The 17,163-nt window shown below is 55.1% G+C and overlaps 1 protein-coding gene across 3 annotated transcripts in view; it reads left to right on the top strand.

Annotated features, from left to right (window-relative positions):
• The first annotated feature begins 6 nt into the window (after positions 1-6).
• The window catches only part of Clmn (calmin), an 83,589-nt gene continuing 66,432 nt past the window's right edge, over positions 7-17,163 (top strand). For all 3 annotated transcript variants that reach the window (XM_023719686.1, XM_004635172.2, XM_023719687.1), the window contains exon 1: positions 7-140. In XM_023719686.1, coding sequence (XP_023575454.1) covers positions 59-140 — 82 coding nt within the window. In that variant the 5' untranslated portion in view covers positions 7-58. The remainder of the gene's footprint in view (positions 141-17,163) is intronic.

Genomic DNA, 17,163 nt, shown 5'->3' with positions numbered 1-17,163 from the left:
CGCCCGCCCGCCGCTCTCCGCCCGCCGCCACCGGCGCCCGGCCCGCCGCCCGCGCTTCATGGCTGCGCAAGAATGGGACTGGTTCCAGCGCGAGGAGCTCATCGGGCAGATCAGCGACATCCGCGTGCAGAACCTGCAAGGTAGGGGGGCAGGCTGGGGAAGCGAGGCCCGGCCCGGCCTGACCTCGCGGGGCCACTACACCTGCCCCCACCCAGTCCCTGCGGCCCCCTGGATTTACAGAGGCCCAGGGGGTGGGGCGGCGCACATGTGCCGCGAGTGTGTGTGTGCTTGCGCGCGCGCGTGTGAAGGGTTCCTTAGGGGGACGTCGCCACCTCCCTCCAGCCACAGCTGCGACTTTGGAGAAGTTTGTACTTGGGCTCTTGGGGGCGGTGGCCCAGGTTAGGGAGGGGAGGAGAGTGTAACTACGTGTGCGTGTGCGCGTGTGCGTGTATTCCTTAGTGCACTTCCTGAGTACCTTCGAGGCCAGGGACCTTGGGTGGAGGGCGCCCCTGAAAGTTGAGCTGAGGCCAGGGGGTAACCAGAAGTGGTGGGCACCAAGGGACCTGCCCCTCCCCTTTTGGGCTGGGGACTTCATGGAGCAGAGGGGCCAGGATCTCTGCTTCCTCACCCGCCCTGGTTTAAGGGTGCACCTAGAGGTTGTCGCGGAGACCAGGAGAAAGAGAAACTCGGGGTCAGTGCAACTGACTCGGGCTGTGCCACAGAAGGCAGCTTTTATATAGCAGGACAATGCGCGCTTAGAAAGCACAGACCTCTGAAGGAAAAGTCGCCCCTGCCTCAAGTGCATTTCTGCCCGCTTTCCGTGGGGACTTTGCAGAAGCGGTCTCCTCACCCCATCTAACCGGTGTGTGGCAGTTTCTTGGTCTTGGTGCCCAGGGGACTGGAGCTTCTGGGGAGTCAGGGTTGAAGGGGTTGGAATCCAGCCAGCAGGCTGGTCCAGGTATAGAGGCTTCGCTGCTGGTCTGCCTGGAAGCCCAGTAAGGAGGCTGCAGGCTGTGGCCGGAGCTGGGGGTGGAGTGATCAGGCTTAAACATTACACCTGATAGAATGTGGCCAGGAGCGAGGACCTGTAGGCAGGGGTGAGGAGGTAACCTTCTGACAGCAGGGAGCCTCCTGGGGTGAGCACTGGGCTGCGAGTTTGCTGTGGGCTCTTCTGGCTGCTTTGTGTCAAAGGAGAAGGGTCAGACTGGGCATGTTGAAAATGATCCCTTTCGATAATTAGCTGAATTTCTGGTTCCTCTGGCTGGAGACGAGCTGATGTCCTGCGTGTTAGTTTGGGCTGTGAGTATGTGTGCTCATGTGGGCATCTGCCCATCTCAGCCCAGTGCCCAGTACTTAATGAGCACATACTAGCTGAATAGTGCTTGTTCTAACAAGTTCCTTCAGTCTTCCAGTGTCAACTCTCAGCTTAGAGGTCAGCTATTGGGGAGGGATACTCAGCAATGTGAGACTCTTTACACTATGCAGAGTGGGGACAGTTTGAGGTAGGTTCTGAAGGGTGAGGGTGAGTGAATGAGTGGGCCCCACTTAGCTCCCAGTGAGCTGACCATACTTTTAGACAAATTCAGTTACAATTTGAACACTGCTGGGCTTTGACATAGAAAACATATATTGCATACATGTGCTATCATGTATGTATTACACATGTGTATAACAAGCACACTAAAGTGTAAGCCTGACACACGTAGGTATGGGTCCACCCAGGTAATTCTCCACCCGTGTGGATGTCCTGCACCCTCAACAGTCAACTTGCCCCTCTTCCCAGCCCCAGTCAGGTCTGCCCACCGACATAACTGCTGTTTTGATTTCTGCTGCTGGTTAGTTTGGCCTCTGGAGTTGCTTGCTAGGAGGTTGAACGTGCAGTGCACCCTCTGTAGATCCCCGCCGTGCTGTGTACTATCTCTGTGCTCGTCTACCTCGGTGGCTCCTCTTTCTCGCTGAGCTCAGGTCTACCATGTGGGTGGCCCGCTATTGGGTGATCTGTCCATCTGTTGAGAGATGTTTGGGCTGTGTAGGCCAGAGGTGTCAATAACAGATGTAGGGCATCAGTGTTCCCCTTGATGCTTAATGGACACAGCCCTACCCCGTGCTTCTGTGGCTCTTAAGGCCCAGCTAAAGCTTTGAGTCCAGAAGGTGCCCTGCACCGCACTCAGAGCATCTACAAGACCAGCTGGGAGGCGCATTGAGATGATCAGGTGGGGAGCCAGCAGCGGCCTCTGAATTCAGGTGGGTGGCACTTAGGAAGGTGGGCTGAGCCCAGGCAGGTGGCTTCACAAGGTTTGCGTGCTACAGTGCAGGACATCGTGGTTGTGGTGTGGGGCAGAGTGGAGTTTCGGGAATCTAATCGTGGGGTGTGGGAGGACTCCAAACTGTGATCTGCAAGCAGCAGCTGCCATCAGGGTCAGGCAGTCCTGGTGCTTTGCGGAGAGCTTGTACTCGTCCTGGTCCTGGACTCCTGGATGGGCAGATCTGGGGTCAGTAATGAGAGATGGCCTGGAGGTTGCGGCCTCTGGGACATTACATTTCTGGGAAGAACAGTTTAGTAATAGATGTGTATCTCCCCATCTTTCTGTGAATCCGTCTGCTTAAGCTGACTCGGAGCTGTGCTGGCCTCTGCTTGCTTGCTCATGGGAGGCCTTCGCCTGTGTCTCCCTCAGCTGTGGGGCTCTGGAATCCATGCCACTGGGTTGGGATTTAGATGACACTTCCCCACCCCGCTGCAAGGAGCACTGGGGTGAAGATCTCTGAATTGTTTATAGGGATCAGGTCAGCTGGACAAGAAGCACGGCATCTCCCAGGAGGTGTGTCACTCAGTCACTGCTCCTCCTGGACCCGACACTTGCAGATGGAGGTCTCAATGATGTTTACATGCATGACCATAAAGATGTTAGGAAGCAGGGCTCTCTGGCAGGCATGGCTGTCCCTCTGGGCACAGACTGCCTGTACTACCCTCACAAGGTCCCTTGCAGGAAACGGGGGCGGCCCAAACTGGTGACCTTTTCAGAGAGGAGAAGATGGAATTGCGGGATGTCAGTGGGCTCCTCTTCCTTGGAGCCATATGGAGTGGGATTGGGGTGAGAGGCATCTGGCGAGCTGCTCTGCGCCTCACATCTGCCTGCTATGGGCAGGCAGGACAGACTCCAGTGTTCCTGAGGCCTCGGCCACTGTGCTGTCCTCTCCCTCTTTGCTGAGTGCCCCACCCATGCTGGGCTCACTGTTGCAGGGTGACAAGGGGGATGGGGCCAAGATTTAGAAGATGCTCCCGTTTACTGGGGAGCCCCTGACCCGCAGCCCTTCTCTGCTGGGCTTCACAGACACAGACGTGTGCTGAGAGCGCCACACCTTGCAGACACTGGCAGGTGAAGAGCTGGCTGTTGTCTCTATCCTTAGGGAGCATGGAGCTGTGGCGGGCACCTGGCCAGATTGGCTGCCCGGCTCTAGTAGCACAGAGGGCAGTGCCGCTTTGGGCTTTTGAGGATAGGTACTCTCATGGCCTCCCTGTGCCAGAGCGGCCAGGCCAGGCTGGGCCCGGCAGGTAGAGGTGCAGGCTGAGCAGGTGGGACACGGACTGATGTGTTCCTGGTCTGTGGCAGCGGCCTGCGCCTCCATCGTTCCTCCTGGCTGCTGCTCCCTATGCCACATTCCCACCCTGAGGCTGAGTTTGCCCAGTTCGCGGGTGGTTTGGGGCCTTGGTGACACAAAGCACGAACTGCTTAGGAACCGCGGGCCGTGGGCACATAGGTGAAGGGCTGTAAGTTACACCCGTGGCAGAGTGCTGCAAAGGCCAGGAGATGGCACATGGGACCGGACACACTTGATGACTGGATTCTGTGTGAACAGGACCAAGTCGCCGTCTTGACCTGAAGGCAGACTCTGAGCCAGGACTGTTCAGGAAGACTCCCCACTTGCCCACCTTACCTGTCCTCCATCCGCGCAGTGGCCCAGGTCCCGGAGCAGGCCCTCCTTATGCTGCTTGGACTCCGAACTGGCGGCTTTAGGCTCTGCGGTTTGCTCCACCACCCCACTTGGCCACTTACATGTGCCCCTGCTCAGCCCTTCAGCAGGTGCGTGGTCTGTGGCTGACCTGCCCAGCCTGTGAGCTGCAGCACAGTGAGGGGACCTGGGTAGCTCCTCGCTTCACCCAGCACCAATAGCATTGTGGGCCATAATGAGGAACGCGTTGGGTTGCCTTGGCCTGGCCTGATGCCCCTGTGATCTGGCTGGGGCGCTATGCCAGCTCTTGTGCCCACACGTACCCCCATGCCTTCCTTGAGTCCCTCCCCTCTCAGCTGATCATGTCCTTGTCTCTAGACCTATCCACACACTTGGGGACCTGGCCAGAGAAGGGACGAAGCCGAGGAGAGGACCTTTCTGTCCCTCCTCCCCTGGTATTTGGAGAGCATAGTGAATGCACTGGAGACTTCTGCTTAAAACTCACAAGAAAATGCGAAGCGGAGGCTCCCTGTCCCCAAGGAACTACGCACCGGGCCCTGCCCTGGGGCCCATGCCAGGTTCTTGGGGATGAATCATCATGTGTGTTCCTTCCCAGCCCTGGCAGGTCAGGCCCCAGCTCTGACTTCAGTCTGGATTGCAGGTAAAAAGCCGTGTTGGAGGCAGATCTTGCTGGGCCTTTGCCAGGTAGAGCACCGTGCAATTGAGAAGCACACACAAGACCAGGAAGCCGGGAGCCCGAGCCTGGGGCCTGCTTTTGCTGCAAACCTGCTGTGGGGTCCTAGGAAGTCCCTTTCCAAAAATGAGAGCGTTGGGCAGTTGGGGCTCATACCCAGTCCCTGGGGAGGTGACATGAGAAGTGGCAGGACCTGGGCAGAGTGTGCCCGCCCGAAGCCATCTACTCTCTAGTCCTTGGGCCCTGGGAGTGCCGGTTGCTGTGTGACTCTGGCTCTGCTGGCTGCATTCCTGGGGTCTTGTGGTTGTCAAGGGCCAAGACATGCTTCTACCTGTGGCCCTGCAGCAGCCAGGGCCCCGGCTCATGAGCTTGGCTGTGGAAGAGCACATCAGTGAGGCTGGTTTAGTCAGGCATCCGTGGTTGATCAAGCTGGTGGTGGTGAAGGGGCCCAGCAAGGTTTAGTGACTGGCCCAGGTCAGCGCAGGCGCAGCACTTCCTGGCCAGGCCTGCGCAGAGCAGTAGCATGTCCCGTGCACACCATTTTGCAAACCACTTATCAGCGGTGAGAGGGAAGCCTGAGATTCAGCTGGCACAGAACCAGGAAGAGGTTCCACCACAGAATGGCCTGCTGGCACCCAGGGCCGAGGTGGCCATGACTCCATCCCAGAGGCTCGAGCTGCCTCCTGGCCATGCAGCTCCCAGGGCAAGCGGCCATCAGACCAGATCTCCGCTCTGGGGAGGCGGTCTTTCACCCCAGGGGCCAAGCTTTCCCGGACTGCCCTCGCTGACCTGTGCAACACACTGGCCTTTAATTTTGGAGGCCCCTGGGCAAAGTCCTCCTGCCCAGCAAGCCGTAGGTCACGCGTGCCTTGCGTCTGAGGGGAAGAGCGAAAAATAAAGCGATTGTCTTGCCAGTGATCAAATCATTAAAAGTGAACTCCCCGTTCCCATAGAAACCTTTTTATCTCTGCTTCTTCATGCCTTTTTTTTAAAATAGTGGTAGATTATGTCAGTCATGGAAGGAATTAGAAGCAGCTGATCAGAAATCATCACTGGAGCTTCAAAGAATTGTTGATAGCTTATCTTCCTTGCTGGGGCCTTTCCTTTTCTTTTATTAATGTCCTCCTATCAGAGTAGGAACTCTAGAGCTTTAGTTCACAGGCTAAGAGATGCCTGCCATTCTGTTGTTGTAAATAAAGTTTTATTGGCTCATGGGCCACACCTCATTTGCATATTTTTCTGCTAGGGCTGAAACATACTCATGAAACCAGAAATATTTACCTCTTGCGCGTGGCCTTCCCAAGAGGAAAGACAGAAAGATAGAGACCCTTAATGAAGTTCTCTCAGCAAGAGGGTGTGTGCGCGCGCATTTAGGGGCTGATCCCAACCCTTTCTTGGATACACATTTTCACCAAGTTGGGTAGTTTGTCTTGGAAGTGACTCAGGTTGGAGGTCACTCGCATGCCCTTGTGTCTCAAAACAGAAGTGTTGGCTTTGTGCTGCTGCCTTGGGAGGCAAGTGGGTGAGGCTGTGGTGTTGTACCAGCACCTCCGAGACACCAGAACCCTTTGGATAATGTACCTGGAGGTCCAAGCATTGGAGTCTCACATTCCAAAGACATCCTGTGAGATGGTAGAGGCTGTATGTTCTGATCCTCCAGACTGGGGACAGGTGACAAGGCAGAGCTAAGTATGGGGACAGCAGCAGTGAATACTTGCTGCATGTAGCACAGCCTGGCTTTGTTGTCAATGGCTATGTCTGGGGTACTTCTGTGCCTTCTGTAGAAGTGGGGTGATGTTGACAGTTCCCTTGTTCTTTGCCTTTCTTGAGTGCCGGGGTCTACTGTTTCTGGGAGATTCTGATCTGGAGCCTTGGAGGGTGAGGAGCAGCCAGGCGGGAGGCATGGGCTTACAGAAGCCTGGGTTATTTGGGGGCCAAGCAGTACCCCCTGACCCACTTAGTCCTACAGAGCTCAGGTCCAACTGGAAGGACCTGCAGGGCCCGTGACGTCACACCCCAGTCCTGATCCCTCTCCTGGGGGCTTGTTTGCAGCCAGGAGCCCTTGCAGTATTTATACACCTCACCTCTTTCAAGCTATTTTTAATCCTCTCCTCTATGACATACTTAAAAAGCAGCATTCTGAGCCCTTCCTGAGCTGAGAACTGGGGTGTCCGGTGGAGAGCTAGCTTGGAGATGACCTCCCAGTGTGGGGCTGGAAGAACGTGAACCCACAGACGCCGCACTCGTGCTCATTCTCCCCAGTTGCATCTGCAGTCCTGGCCCTGGGGTCTGTCGGGATCTCTCCAGCCCTGGCGTGCCTCCTTACTTTTGCAGGCTTCTTCCGTGTGGGCCTGCGGGAGCACTGATGCCCCCGCCCCAGGACCTCTAGTCTGGTTTCAGCCCTTCAGCCTGAGATCTCCCTCGCCACATCATGCTCTGCAAGAGATCTCTGCCTGCGGGATAAAGCCCTGTGTGCTCTGGCCCTGGGGACCTCTCTTGCCCTTCCTGGAGTGGACTGGGCCCCAGCTGCACTGGATGCCCCCTCACCACCATCATACTCATTCCCATTGTGTCCCCTTGTCCTTGCGTGCCCCAGGCAAAGAATGACCTCAAGTGTCTCTGAAGTGGCTCCTTCGAGCCCCATCTGTGCCCTCTTGGGTGGAACTCACGGTCCCCACCTCTGGACTCCCTGGGGCTCCCAGATGTCGTGGGATCCCACCTCTGTGATGAGCCAGGCCATCAGGTAGAGGCGGTCATCAGAACAGATGCCAGATTTGTAGGCTGAACAGTGCCCCGCCTAGTGTCCATGTCTTGCCTCATCCACCAAAGCAGTGACTGTGAGTCCCTTACTTGGTAAAGGCTTGGCTGATGTGGTTAGTGAAGGATCTTAAGATGAGAGATGACCCCAAATTATCCAGGCAGGCCCAGCAAATCACAGTTTCTTCACTAGAGGGAGGCAAGAGGGGCAGAGGGTGAGGCGGTGATGGTTCAAGTTCAGACTGAGTGCATTGCTGCGGGTGGGGGCCAGGAGCCAAGATGCAGGAGCATCCTGGAGCAGCCGGGAACAGGCAGGAAGTGGATTCTCGGTGTCAGCCTGTAATCCCCGTTTCGGGCTTCTGACCTCCAGAGCTGTAAGATAAGAGTGTGTATTGTTTTAAGCCTCAGCAGCAATAGGAAACTTGTGCAGGCTTTCACCTTTGTTGCTAGAAGAGATACCTCTGGGAGATGTTTTTACAACTGATGTTCATTAAGGTTCCCCTGTGATTTTGGTGGAGACCTGTGGCAGTGGCTGTGGGCCTGAGCTGAGAGTGCAGAGACCTGGCCTCTGGTCACCAGGCTGCCGCTAACTGGCTGTCCAAAAGCATCTCTCTATTCTGAGATGCAAGAGCTCCGGAAATGGCATCCGTCAGGCGGCAGGCAGGTAAAGCACTGGAGGTTGTGGGCCAATAGTCTTCTGCCTTGTGTGAAATAGCAGAGTCTGTTTCAGAAGCAGGGGGACAGGGAGAGGACACTGTTCCAAGACAGTCCTGCCCTTCTCGGCTACTATATACCGACTGTGTAGAGTCCATGCCGCACACACCAATTACAGGGGACTTCCAGAGAGCAGGAGACAGCCTAACCTGCCTCTCCGGGGCAGCCTTGTTGAATGGCATCGGACGGTGTCTGTATGTTCCCCTTCATGTCCCCCATTGCTCTTGGTCCACGCTGTGGTCTCCCTGGTAAGCCAGCAGCAATGGGGAAGCACCACACTTTGGCTTGGTTTCTGTTTCTCTCTTTCCGTAAAGCCAGGATACAGTATAATTAGGTGCTCAGTGAAATCCCACCAGTACAATGAGACTGTGTGTGCCAGTGTAGCCGAAAAGGGCCCTGGGACTCTAGCGCACTTCCACTTGATGGGCAGGTAGATTTAGGGGAGGCCCAACTAGACAGCATTCAAGAATGTTTGAGAATTTGGAGAATCTTTGTCATGTGTCATACACTGCACAGGCTGTGTCAAACCCCACAGAGTGGAGAATTGTCTTTGTAGGTTGTCGAGCGTTGATGTGTGGTTGTGGGGCTTCAGGAACGTGCACCCCAGAGCAGGAGGCCATTTGCAGCCCTCTCAGTCATCCTCGCAGCGCAAATTGTTATCTGTACCCAAAAACAAGGCTGGGTGAGATTATCCCAAATACCAGGCTGCTGACTGAGGAAGTAGTAGAACCAGATCTGAATAGAGTCTGGAAAGATGCCGTTGGGGAAGGGCAGTAGGGGGGGACTCAGGGGGACTGGAACTGGCCAGAGAAGCCTTGGCCGGCAGAAGTCAAGACCAGCTGGAGAAGGCGCTTGATGAACACTTCTGAATGGAAGTGGAGGACCTGTGCGGGAGAGCAGGCTGTTGGCGCAGGTGGTGGCCTATGTCAGGTTCTCAGGAGCACTGTGGCAAGTGCTGTGAAGTGCATGTGGGACACAGGCTCCACCACGCTGGACCCAAGGCCCAGCGACGGACCAGCAGAGTGGGTGAGGTCAGGGACTAGCGGGAACAGGCTGCTCCCCTTAGATTTGTCCTTGATGGGACTAGGGTGGAACAGAAGACCTGTTGGGTTGGACACTGGCCTCTGTGTGTGTGTGTGTGCGCGCGCGCGCGTGTGTGTGTGTGTGCGTGTGCGTGTGTGTGTGTGCTCATTTCCTGTCTGCTGGGTGCATGAATGTGGACTCAAAGGCAGGTGTGGGCCACGGGCTCTCACAGAACTGGGTTAGAGCCCTTTTTAGTATGGTCTGGCTGTGGATAACTCAACCTGAGAGTTGAGTTTTCACTGAAAAGAGAGAAAAATCCCACATCTCCTGGTCGTCTAAACATTCTTTGAGGTCACGTACCTTCATCCATCCACATGTCCGTTTCTCCTTCCCCTCTTATCTCAGGTTTGTCTGAAAAGCAATGGCCCCATTCCCCCGAGGATAAAGTTTGCAGGTGCTTTAGCTGATGGTTTTGGTGTTTCCTTCTTTGCCTTTAAAGAACATACATGTCTGGCTGAGTCTGGGGTCTAGACTCAGGCTTGGTTTCTTGCCATTGAAGGGAAGTGTGTAGGTTTCCTCTTTACTTCTTTCAGCTTCAATTCTTCTTTCCTCTCCCGTCCCATTTCCCAATATATAGTATTTCTGTCATGGTCTGGGTACACTAGTAACTGGGCTTGCTCTGTTACTAGATTGGCAGTACTCAGACCTTCGCCATGTTGTGGAGCATGACCACTTTCCCCTCCTGGTCTGCCTTTTATTTTCCTTGGGGTGGCTTTCCTTGGTGTATGTGCTTATAAATTCGTTCTCAGGTGCTTTTTATTCTACGTGTTGGGGAACCATGTAAATTTCTCCCAGGCCTCTAGAGTAGGTTGGGCTTCTTCATCTGCCCCCGTGGTCTGTTGTAGTTGGGTCTGCAAGGGAATAATTTATAGGATTATTTTTTGATATTTACCCAAAAGGTTAAATGCAGAGGAAATCTGTCCATGGACTCCAGACCCAAAGAATCCAGCTCAGGGCCAGGATCCCACAGTGAAACCCTGCCCAAGTCCAGCTGAAGAGCTGGAGCCCATGCCAATGTCTCCTGCCAGTTTGTATTGTGGATCTGTGCTGGGGAGGCCCAAAGGTCAGTGATGGAAGCTAGAAAGTCTGTGCCAGTGGGATGAAGGATCTGTGCCAGCGTGCTGAGGGATCTGCGCTGGCGCCAGGAGGCTCAAGCAATGGACCAGAGCTCTTCCTAAGAGAACCGCAGCCATCCTCAGTAACAGTGAGGGCCTGAGCTCCTCGGACAAGAACAGCTGGGCTCACATCAGGAAAGCCAGCATGACAAGCTTCCCCAGGAGAACCAACAGCACACCATCTTCCCCTCCAGTTCTCCTTGTGTGCTGCTGGCGACAGTCCTCAGATGGGCCTTCCACGCTGAGAAGCATGCTGACACTGTTGAGCTCTGTGTTCCAAGTTGACCCTTAGTTAATCTACCACATCTGTCAATCATCATTTCTCGTGTTTTCCTCCTCTCTCTTGGGCCAGTCAGCTGCTTCTTTCTTTCCTGAAGACAGGAGTACATCCTTCCTGCTCCACAGTGACTGGGTGAACTCGAAGCTGGGGAAATACATTTGTTCTTCGCTTATCCTGGCCATTGCATTAGCTGAACCTCAAGTTCAAGGCTGAAAATCATTTTCCCTCAGCATTTTGAAAGACTTGCTCCTTCAAGTGTAGAGCTACCCTTAGGAGGATGAAGTCACTGCCCGTCAACTCTGTGCAGCCCCCTCTGTTCCCCCGGGAGTTCACAGGACTCCCTGACCCATGTGCCCTGAGCCTTGGATGGGACCTGCGCTGCTGCTGGTCTGTTGTTCCCTGTGTCAAAGGCTTAGTGAGATCTTTCCATCTGGAGAATGTCCTTCAGTTCTGGGACATTTCTCAGATTATTGCATCATGATTTTTCTTCTTGGTTTTTCTGTGACCTTCCAGAACTCCTTCAGTTTGAAATCCGTTCTCCTGGACTGGTCCTCTGATTTTCTTATCTTTTCTCTTTCCTGTCCTTTCACTCTTTGCTCTGCTTTCTGGAGGAACTTACCTCTTTCATCTTCTGCGCTTTTACCTGTCGGATTTTTAGTTCACAGCAGCTCTGCGTCTCAGGGAGGTCTCCTGTCTGTCCGTGCTGACGGCAGCAATGGGCTCGAGTGTGGAGAAGCAGCCCATACAGTGGAGAGCAAGGAGCCAAGCTGCTGGGTCAGAGCCCCATGCCGGCCACTTACTGACTCTGTGGCTTTGGGGACGTTGTTTGGTGTCTTTATTCTTCACACACCTCACTATGAAAGGGAGGCAGGCCACTGATGCTGCTGAGAGCAGCAGTGGTGGTGTGAACTCTGGAGGTGAAGGGGTAGAGGCTAGCGTGCCGCGGGTGGTGCCAGGGTGCTGTGTGTGCTTCTTCCTCTTTGTGCAGAGCTGCCTCTGTCTGGTGTTAGGCTTTCATGTCAGAGATTTCTTATTTTTTTTTTTTTTTTAATGTATTTGGTACAGGGCCTCACTGTGTAGTTTGGACTCCTAGTGATCCTCCTGCTTTCAGCCTCCTCAGTGCTGGGATTATGGGCATGCACCACCACGTCCTGTCTCAACTACCTTCTCAGTGCACCTCAGGGGTGGGGCCGATGCTGCATGTGGTGCTGGGAATCAAATCCTGGCCCCTGTGCTTGCCTAAGCAGACATTTAGTCTACTGAGCTAACTCACCAGCCCTTGAGATTTATTTCTTTAACTGCCTTATAGTTCTTGGTTGTCTCCCTTATATTTTGAGTTGGGGACTAAAGATTGTACCTCCAATGAGCAGCCTTGTAGGAAACTGGCAGGTGAGTGTCACGGTCACATTGGCTATGAAGACACAGAGTCTGACAGTGTGCCTCCTGGCTCTGTTACATTCTGCCTGTGTCCAGCGTGCTGTTGTATCCAGGCTGCAGGGAATAGTCAGAGTGTTGGTCACGTCTGATGGTGTTTTCCCAGCTACATGCTTTGGCTCACCAGTGGCTGGTGTCCGAAGCCCTGGGGACGCACCACGGATGCAGGGCAGTTTCTCCCAGTGAACATACCCGTGTCCTCCCCAGGCTATGGTCACCCATGGGGGCCACGGCTCCTCCCAGCTTGGCTAACAGGATTTTACGTCTTTCACACTGTCACAAGCCAGCATGCATTTGGTGTTGCATGGCATGCGGACAGCTAGGGAGAGGAGGCTGTAGAAGGAAGGCTCGCTTGCTGACTTGGTGGTGAGGGCTGCCTGCCCTCAGAAACTTGTCCGATCCTAGAGCTATAGGCTGCCAGGGGTGCGTGGTTGTGCCAGGCTTTTAAGTCTGGCAGGTTGAAAAAGTCACCCTGCCTGCACTTCCATGAGATAGGCCCAGGCCACCTTGCCTGACCCACTAGATTTAGGCTTGGGTCAGAGTCCTGGGAAGGGGTGTGCTGGGGAGATGCCGTAAGAAGCGAACCAGTACCCCTGGCGCTGCTCAAAGAATGCCTTTCCATTTTGCAGCCCTCAGCTGCGCAGCATGTGAGCAGAGATGGCCATACCAGGCCTGGACCTGAGGCTTCGCTCCTGCCCTCGCTGGCTGCTGGCCTCCGACCACTGCGAGGGTCCTTGTGGTGCGCGAGTCTCTTGTACCTGCAGTGTGAACTGCAGAGTAACATTGCCCTTCCCGCAGTGGCCAGAGGAGTCCGGGAAGTTGGGAATGTTGAACACGCCTGCTGTCCTCAGGGCCTTTTGAATCAACGTTTTCCTTTTCTTTATAGCAAAGAAGGAAGCTGTTTATGTTTTGTTATGGTGGCTGAGATTTTGGTAGGGGCTCAAAGGAAGGAGGTGAATGAATTGGCCACCCAGTTGTGTCCCTTGTAACCTGAGGTCTACGTTCAGGAATCCTGCTGTAACGTTGGTGGGGCAGTAGCTGAGCTTGAGTGAGCTGTGTGGTCAGAGGCCTTGAATTGTGGGAGGTAGGAGGCACTGGGGGTGGGGTGTCAGGTGGTGAGAAGTGCGACAGAGCAGGACCTTGGTTCCCGTGGGGACCTTTAGGGATGCCTTCAGGTGAGGCAGGAGCTGGTAGAAGTCCAGCACCGCGCAGAGGCCGGGACTGGAGTGTCGGTACAGTGGCTCGGCTGGTGGCTGGGCAGAGGTTTGGGATGGTGAGCTGCGGTAACACCGTGAGCTTCCAGGTGCATTTTCCCTGCACAGTTGTTTCTCCCAGCTTGAGGCCCACACTGCCCAGAGTGTGGGTGCAGAGGGGACACCGCTGGCCTTCGGAGCAACATGGGCGTCCGGGAGTAAGGCCTTCAGCCATGTAGGAGGGTCAGCGTCATGGAGCCCACAGGTGCTGGGCAGGTGGCAGTCAAATCTCCTCCAGCTGTTCCACCTGGGGTGATGCCACCCAGCTAAGACACTGGCAGCCCTCTGCAGCAGCCGGTCATCACTGCTGTCACTGCACCCGGACGGGAGCGTGGGGCTGACTGTCCACCTTGGACCAGAGACCAGGTTCGTTTCCATGCCCTGAACAGAGCCTGGAGCCACAGCGGACACGTGAGTACCTGCTGTCAGTACTCCTGCCCCAAATGCTCAAGAACCAGGCAGCCGGCTGGGCTCCGAAACAGGCAGCGTCCAGCAAACGGGACAGTTGCGGCATCTGCACCTGACCCACGTTCTGTAATTCTTCTGCAGTCACCCGAAGGTCATGTGTCATTGTGTCACTTTCTGGGATTCTTCCCACAACTGAACAGCACTTGGTTATAAGGGACACAATTCATAGGAGAGCTGTGACATCAGCTGCTGGTTTTCCAAGAGCCTCGACACTGGAGCTCCGTATCAAAGAGCCCTTTGAGTGAGGGGCACACGTAGCTGCCCCTGCCCTGGATGACAGGGTGGCGCCAGCCCTGGCCCTTCATCTGTACATTGTCCTGCCTGCTCTCTGAGACCAGCAGTACCAGCAGGGCTGGGTTTCCGAGGCAGTCACCTCTCGGTATCAGGGAGTGACAGGCCTGGGACCCCACGCAGGAACCCAAATCCTCAGATGTTCAAGTCCCTCGTGAGATCTTTAATGCTTGGGAGGGAGGAGAGGGAAAGGGAGTATAAAAAGCATTTAGGGCTGTGTCCTCGCGCGTTCAAACATGTACTAATAAACCTAAACATTAAAAATAAGAACGAGGAGCCAGGGAGATAGCTCAGTAGAATAAGTGCCTGCTTGGCAAGCACAAGGTCCTGAGTTCGGTCCCCACTACTGGAAAAAAAAAAAAAGAAAAGAAAAAGAAAAACGAAAGAAATAAAAAAGAACTACAGGCTAGGGAGATAGCTCAGTGGTCTAAGTGCCTGCCTGGCAAGTCAAGGACCCAAGTTTGATATCCAGTACCGCATGCCATGTAGGCCCCAAAATCCCAGGCACACTGTACTGGCCATCGAAACTGGGTATGGTGGTGCACACCTGTAATCCCAGCACTGGGGAGGCTAAAAACAGAATCACTACGAGTCTGAGCCGCATAGAGAGACCTGTACCAAATAAATAAATAAATAAAAATATTTAAAAAATTTTTTTGAAAAATGAATTGGAAGCAGCAGTGTTTCCACAGAAATCATTCTATCTTCCTGGATACTTTAAGTCATCCCTAGATTATATACAACAACTCCCAATTTAATAAATACACTGAATAGTTGTGGTAGTTTATTCTTCAGGGGATAGGGACAGAAAGCTCTCCGCATTCAGGGCAGGCACAGGGGTTTCCTCAACACTTCCAGAAGGGCAAGGCAGCCTCAGTCCTCAGCGCTGCCCTCTCGATGCTTCATTGGTTGGCCTCCGTGTGCGTGCTGCTCTTCCTCCTCGCTGGGGTGCTGCGTGGAGCCCCAGGCCCCTTCCCAAACTGCTCGCCCGAGCTCATCCCAGCTACTCTGCAGAAGGTTTGTGCCCTTGACCACAGCCTGACCCCAGCGCAGTCGGAGGAAAGCAGCCACCTACGGCAGCGTCACCTGCCACGGGGGGGGGGGGGGGGGAAGCGGTCACCTGACCCAGGCGCCCACCTGTGAAGTGCGGAGTGGCTGCCAGCTGCTCCTTGGGCTGTGGGGATGAAGCCTCCTCCTCCAGCAGGCACTGTCTGCACCCCGCTTTTCAGCATTCTCCGCTGGCCGTGCTCCCCCTTGCAGGCTCCGCAGTTGTCTTTGGCATTTTGCTCGCAGAGTCACATGAGCTGCCCCAGTCCATCTGGTGGCACCAAGTCGACAGGTGTTGCTGCCTGTCCCACCTGGGAGGGAGGAGAGGAGCAGGGTGCAGTATGCAGGGCGGGGCGGGCGGGCCCGATTTGACTGCACACCTGGGCAGAGAAGTCAGAAACCTCTGTGTGGAGGCCACAGGCCGTGGTTGTCGAGTGTCCTCCGTGGCCACCGACACTGCTCACGTCCCTGGATGAGAGCTGCCCATGGCCTCCAGCCTGGAAACCCTGCAGTTGAAAGGTCGGTAGGGGGAGAGGGGTGCTGGTGGTGGCCGTGCTGGTGGGTGACAGGACAGCTGTCAAACAAGGTGGAGACGGGAGGGAGGGACAGGTGGAGAGATGGAAGCCTCTGCCCTCGGCTTGGATGGTCTCCTGTCTTACCCAGAGCCTTTGCGTGTGGCCTGTCGTGTGTCCTCCCTGGCCTGTTTGGTCCTGGATGCCCTGGGGGAACTGTTAGGAGTAGACATGGAGCCCTGGCAGTGCTCCCTGCTGCAACCCCAGGGCATCACCCACTTGGCTAGCCATCTGTGCCCAGTACCGTGCCTGTTATAGAGCTATAAAAGTCACTTGACCTCCTTGCTGGGCCGCCATCCTGCACAAGTGCAGCCATGGCTTCTGTCATCCCTGCCCCTGGAGCACCTGGTTCTCCCGTCATTGCTTTCTCCTTCCCCACACCGAGCCACCCTTGTGCTTTGGGGCGGTGCTTCCTGGGCTGCCCCACCCTTGGCTTGGTACCTCAGCTCTCGTCTTGTTGTAGTCACTCTGCCTTGGCTTGTTCAGCCCCTGCAGGATCTGGCCGTGGCCACCCCTTTGAGCCTGAGCCAGCCTTGATCTTGTGGTGGCTGTGAGGTAGACACACATGCCCCACCTTCTGTAGCCACATGCTCTGTGTGGCTGTCCTACCTTGGGCTGCAGGCCCTGCACCCTGACCCCCGGGAAAGAGCCCCAGAGCCCCTGTACACCAGTAAATTGCCCTTGGTGCCTTTACTCCACCTCCTCAGGAGAGAACAGCTCTACAGTGGTGCACAAGCCCCCAACTGCAGGCCTGCCCACCATGACATGTTGGTGGTCAGTGGCAGATGATTGGGCCTGCTGCTTTCTTCTTTCCACCTGCATGCATTTTCTGATTTGGGGTGTTTACTAATAAGAAAAACAATCAAAGCTGTTAAAATGGGCTTCCAAACTGGGCATGTGATGTACATCTGTTGTACCAGCTACTCAGGGAGTGGAGGTAGGATGCTCTCTTGAGCCCAGAGGGTCTGGTGAGCCCTGGACAACATGGTGAGACCATGGCTCCCAAAGGCATGTGTCATCCCAACATTCTCCCTGTTTTGGGGACAGGACTGACATGTCCTTTGAAGTCCCTGAGACATATCCATCCCTGTAGAGTTTCCTGCCTGCATTTTGTCCTAGGTAGAAACAGAATTTCTTAGAAGTCACGGATAGTTTCCATTACATGGGGCACGCTGGCTCTGCAGAAACCTGCTTGCACAGGTCCCCATGGAAACGCTGACTGGGAAACCTCAGGGGTGCTCGGCTGGGGTGAGCAGTGCGTGGTGCCCCAGGCAGGCCACTGACCCTTCCAAGGGCTGCCTCCTACTCAGATGGGAATTAGCTGTCTGCTCTGACCGGTCATTGCAGCTGCTTGGAACAGGTCCAGGCTATGGGCAGGTGCAGGGTTGCCCTGGTACTGACCCAGACTGAGGAGGCCCAGGGTACAGGACCAACCTCCAGGTTATGTCGTGGAGGTCACTGCGCATGTGCAAGTGAGACTGGCGCTGAGCAGCATGGGAAAGGT

The sequence above is a fragment of the Octodon degus genome, unplaced genomic scaffold, assembly GCF_000260255.1.
Source record: "Octodon degus isolate 3935 unplaced genomic scaffold, OctDeg1.0 scaffold00070, whole genome shotgun sequence".
Lineage (NCBI taxonomy): Eukaryota > Metazoa > Chordata > Mammalia > Rodentia > Octodontidae > Octodon > Octodon degus.
Note: the sequence above shows the minus strand (reverse complement) of the source record. Positions and strands in the feature narration are given on the sequence as shown.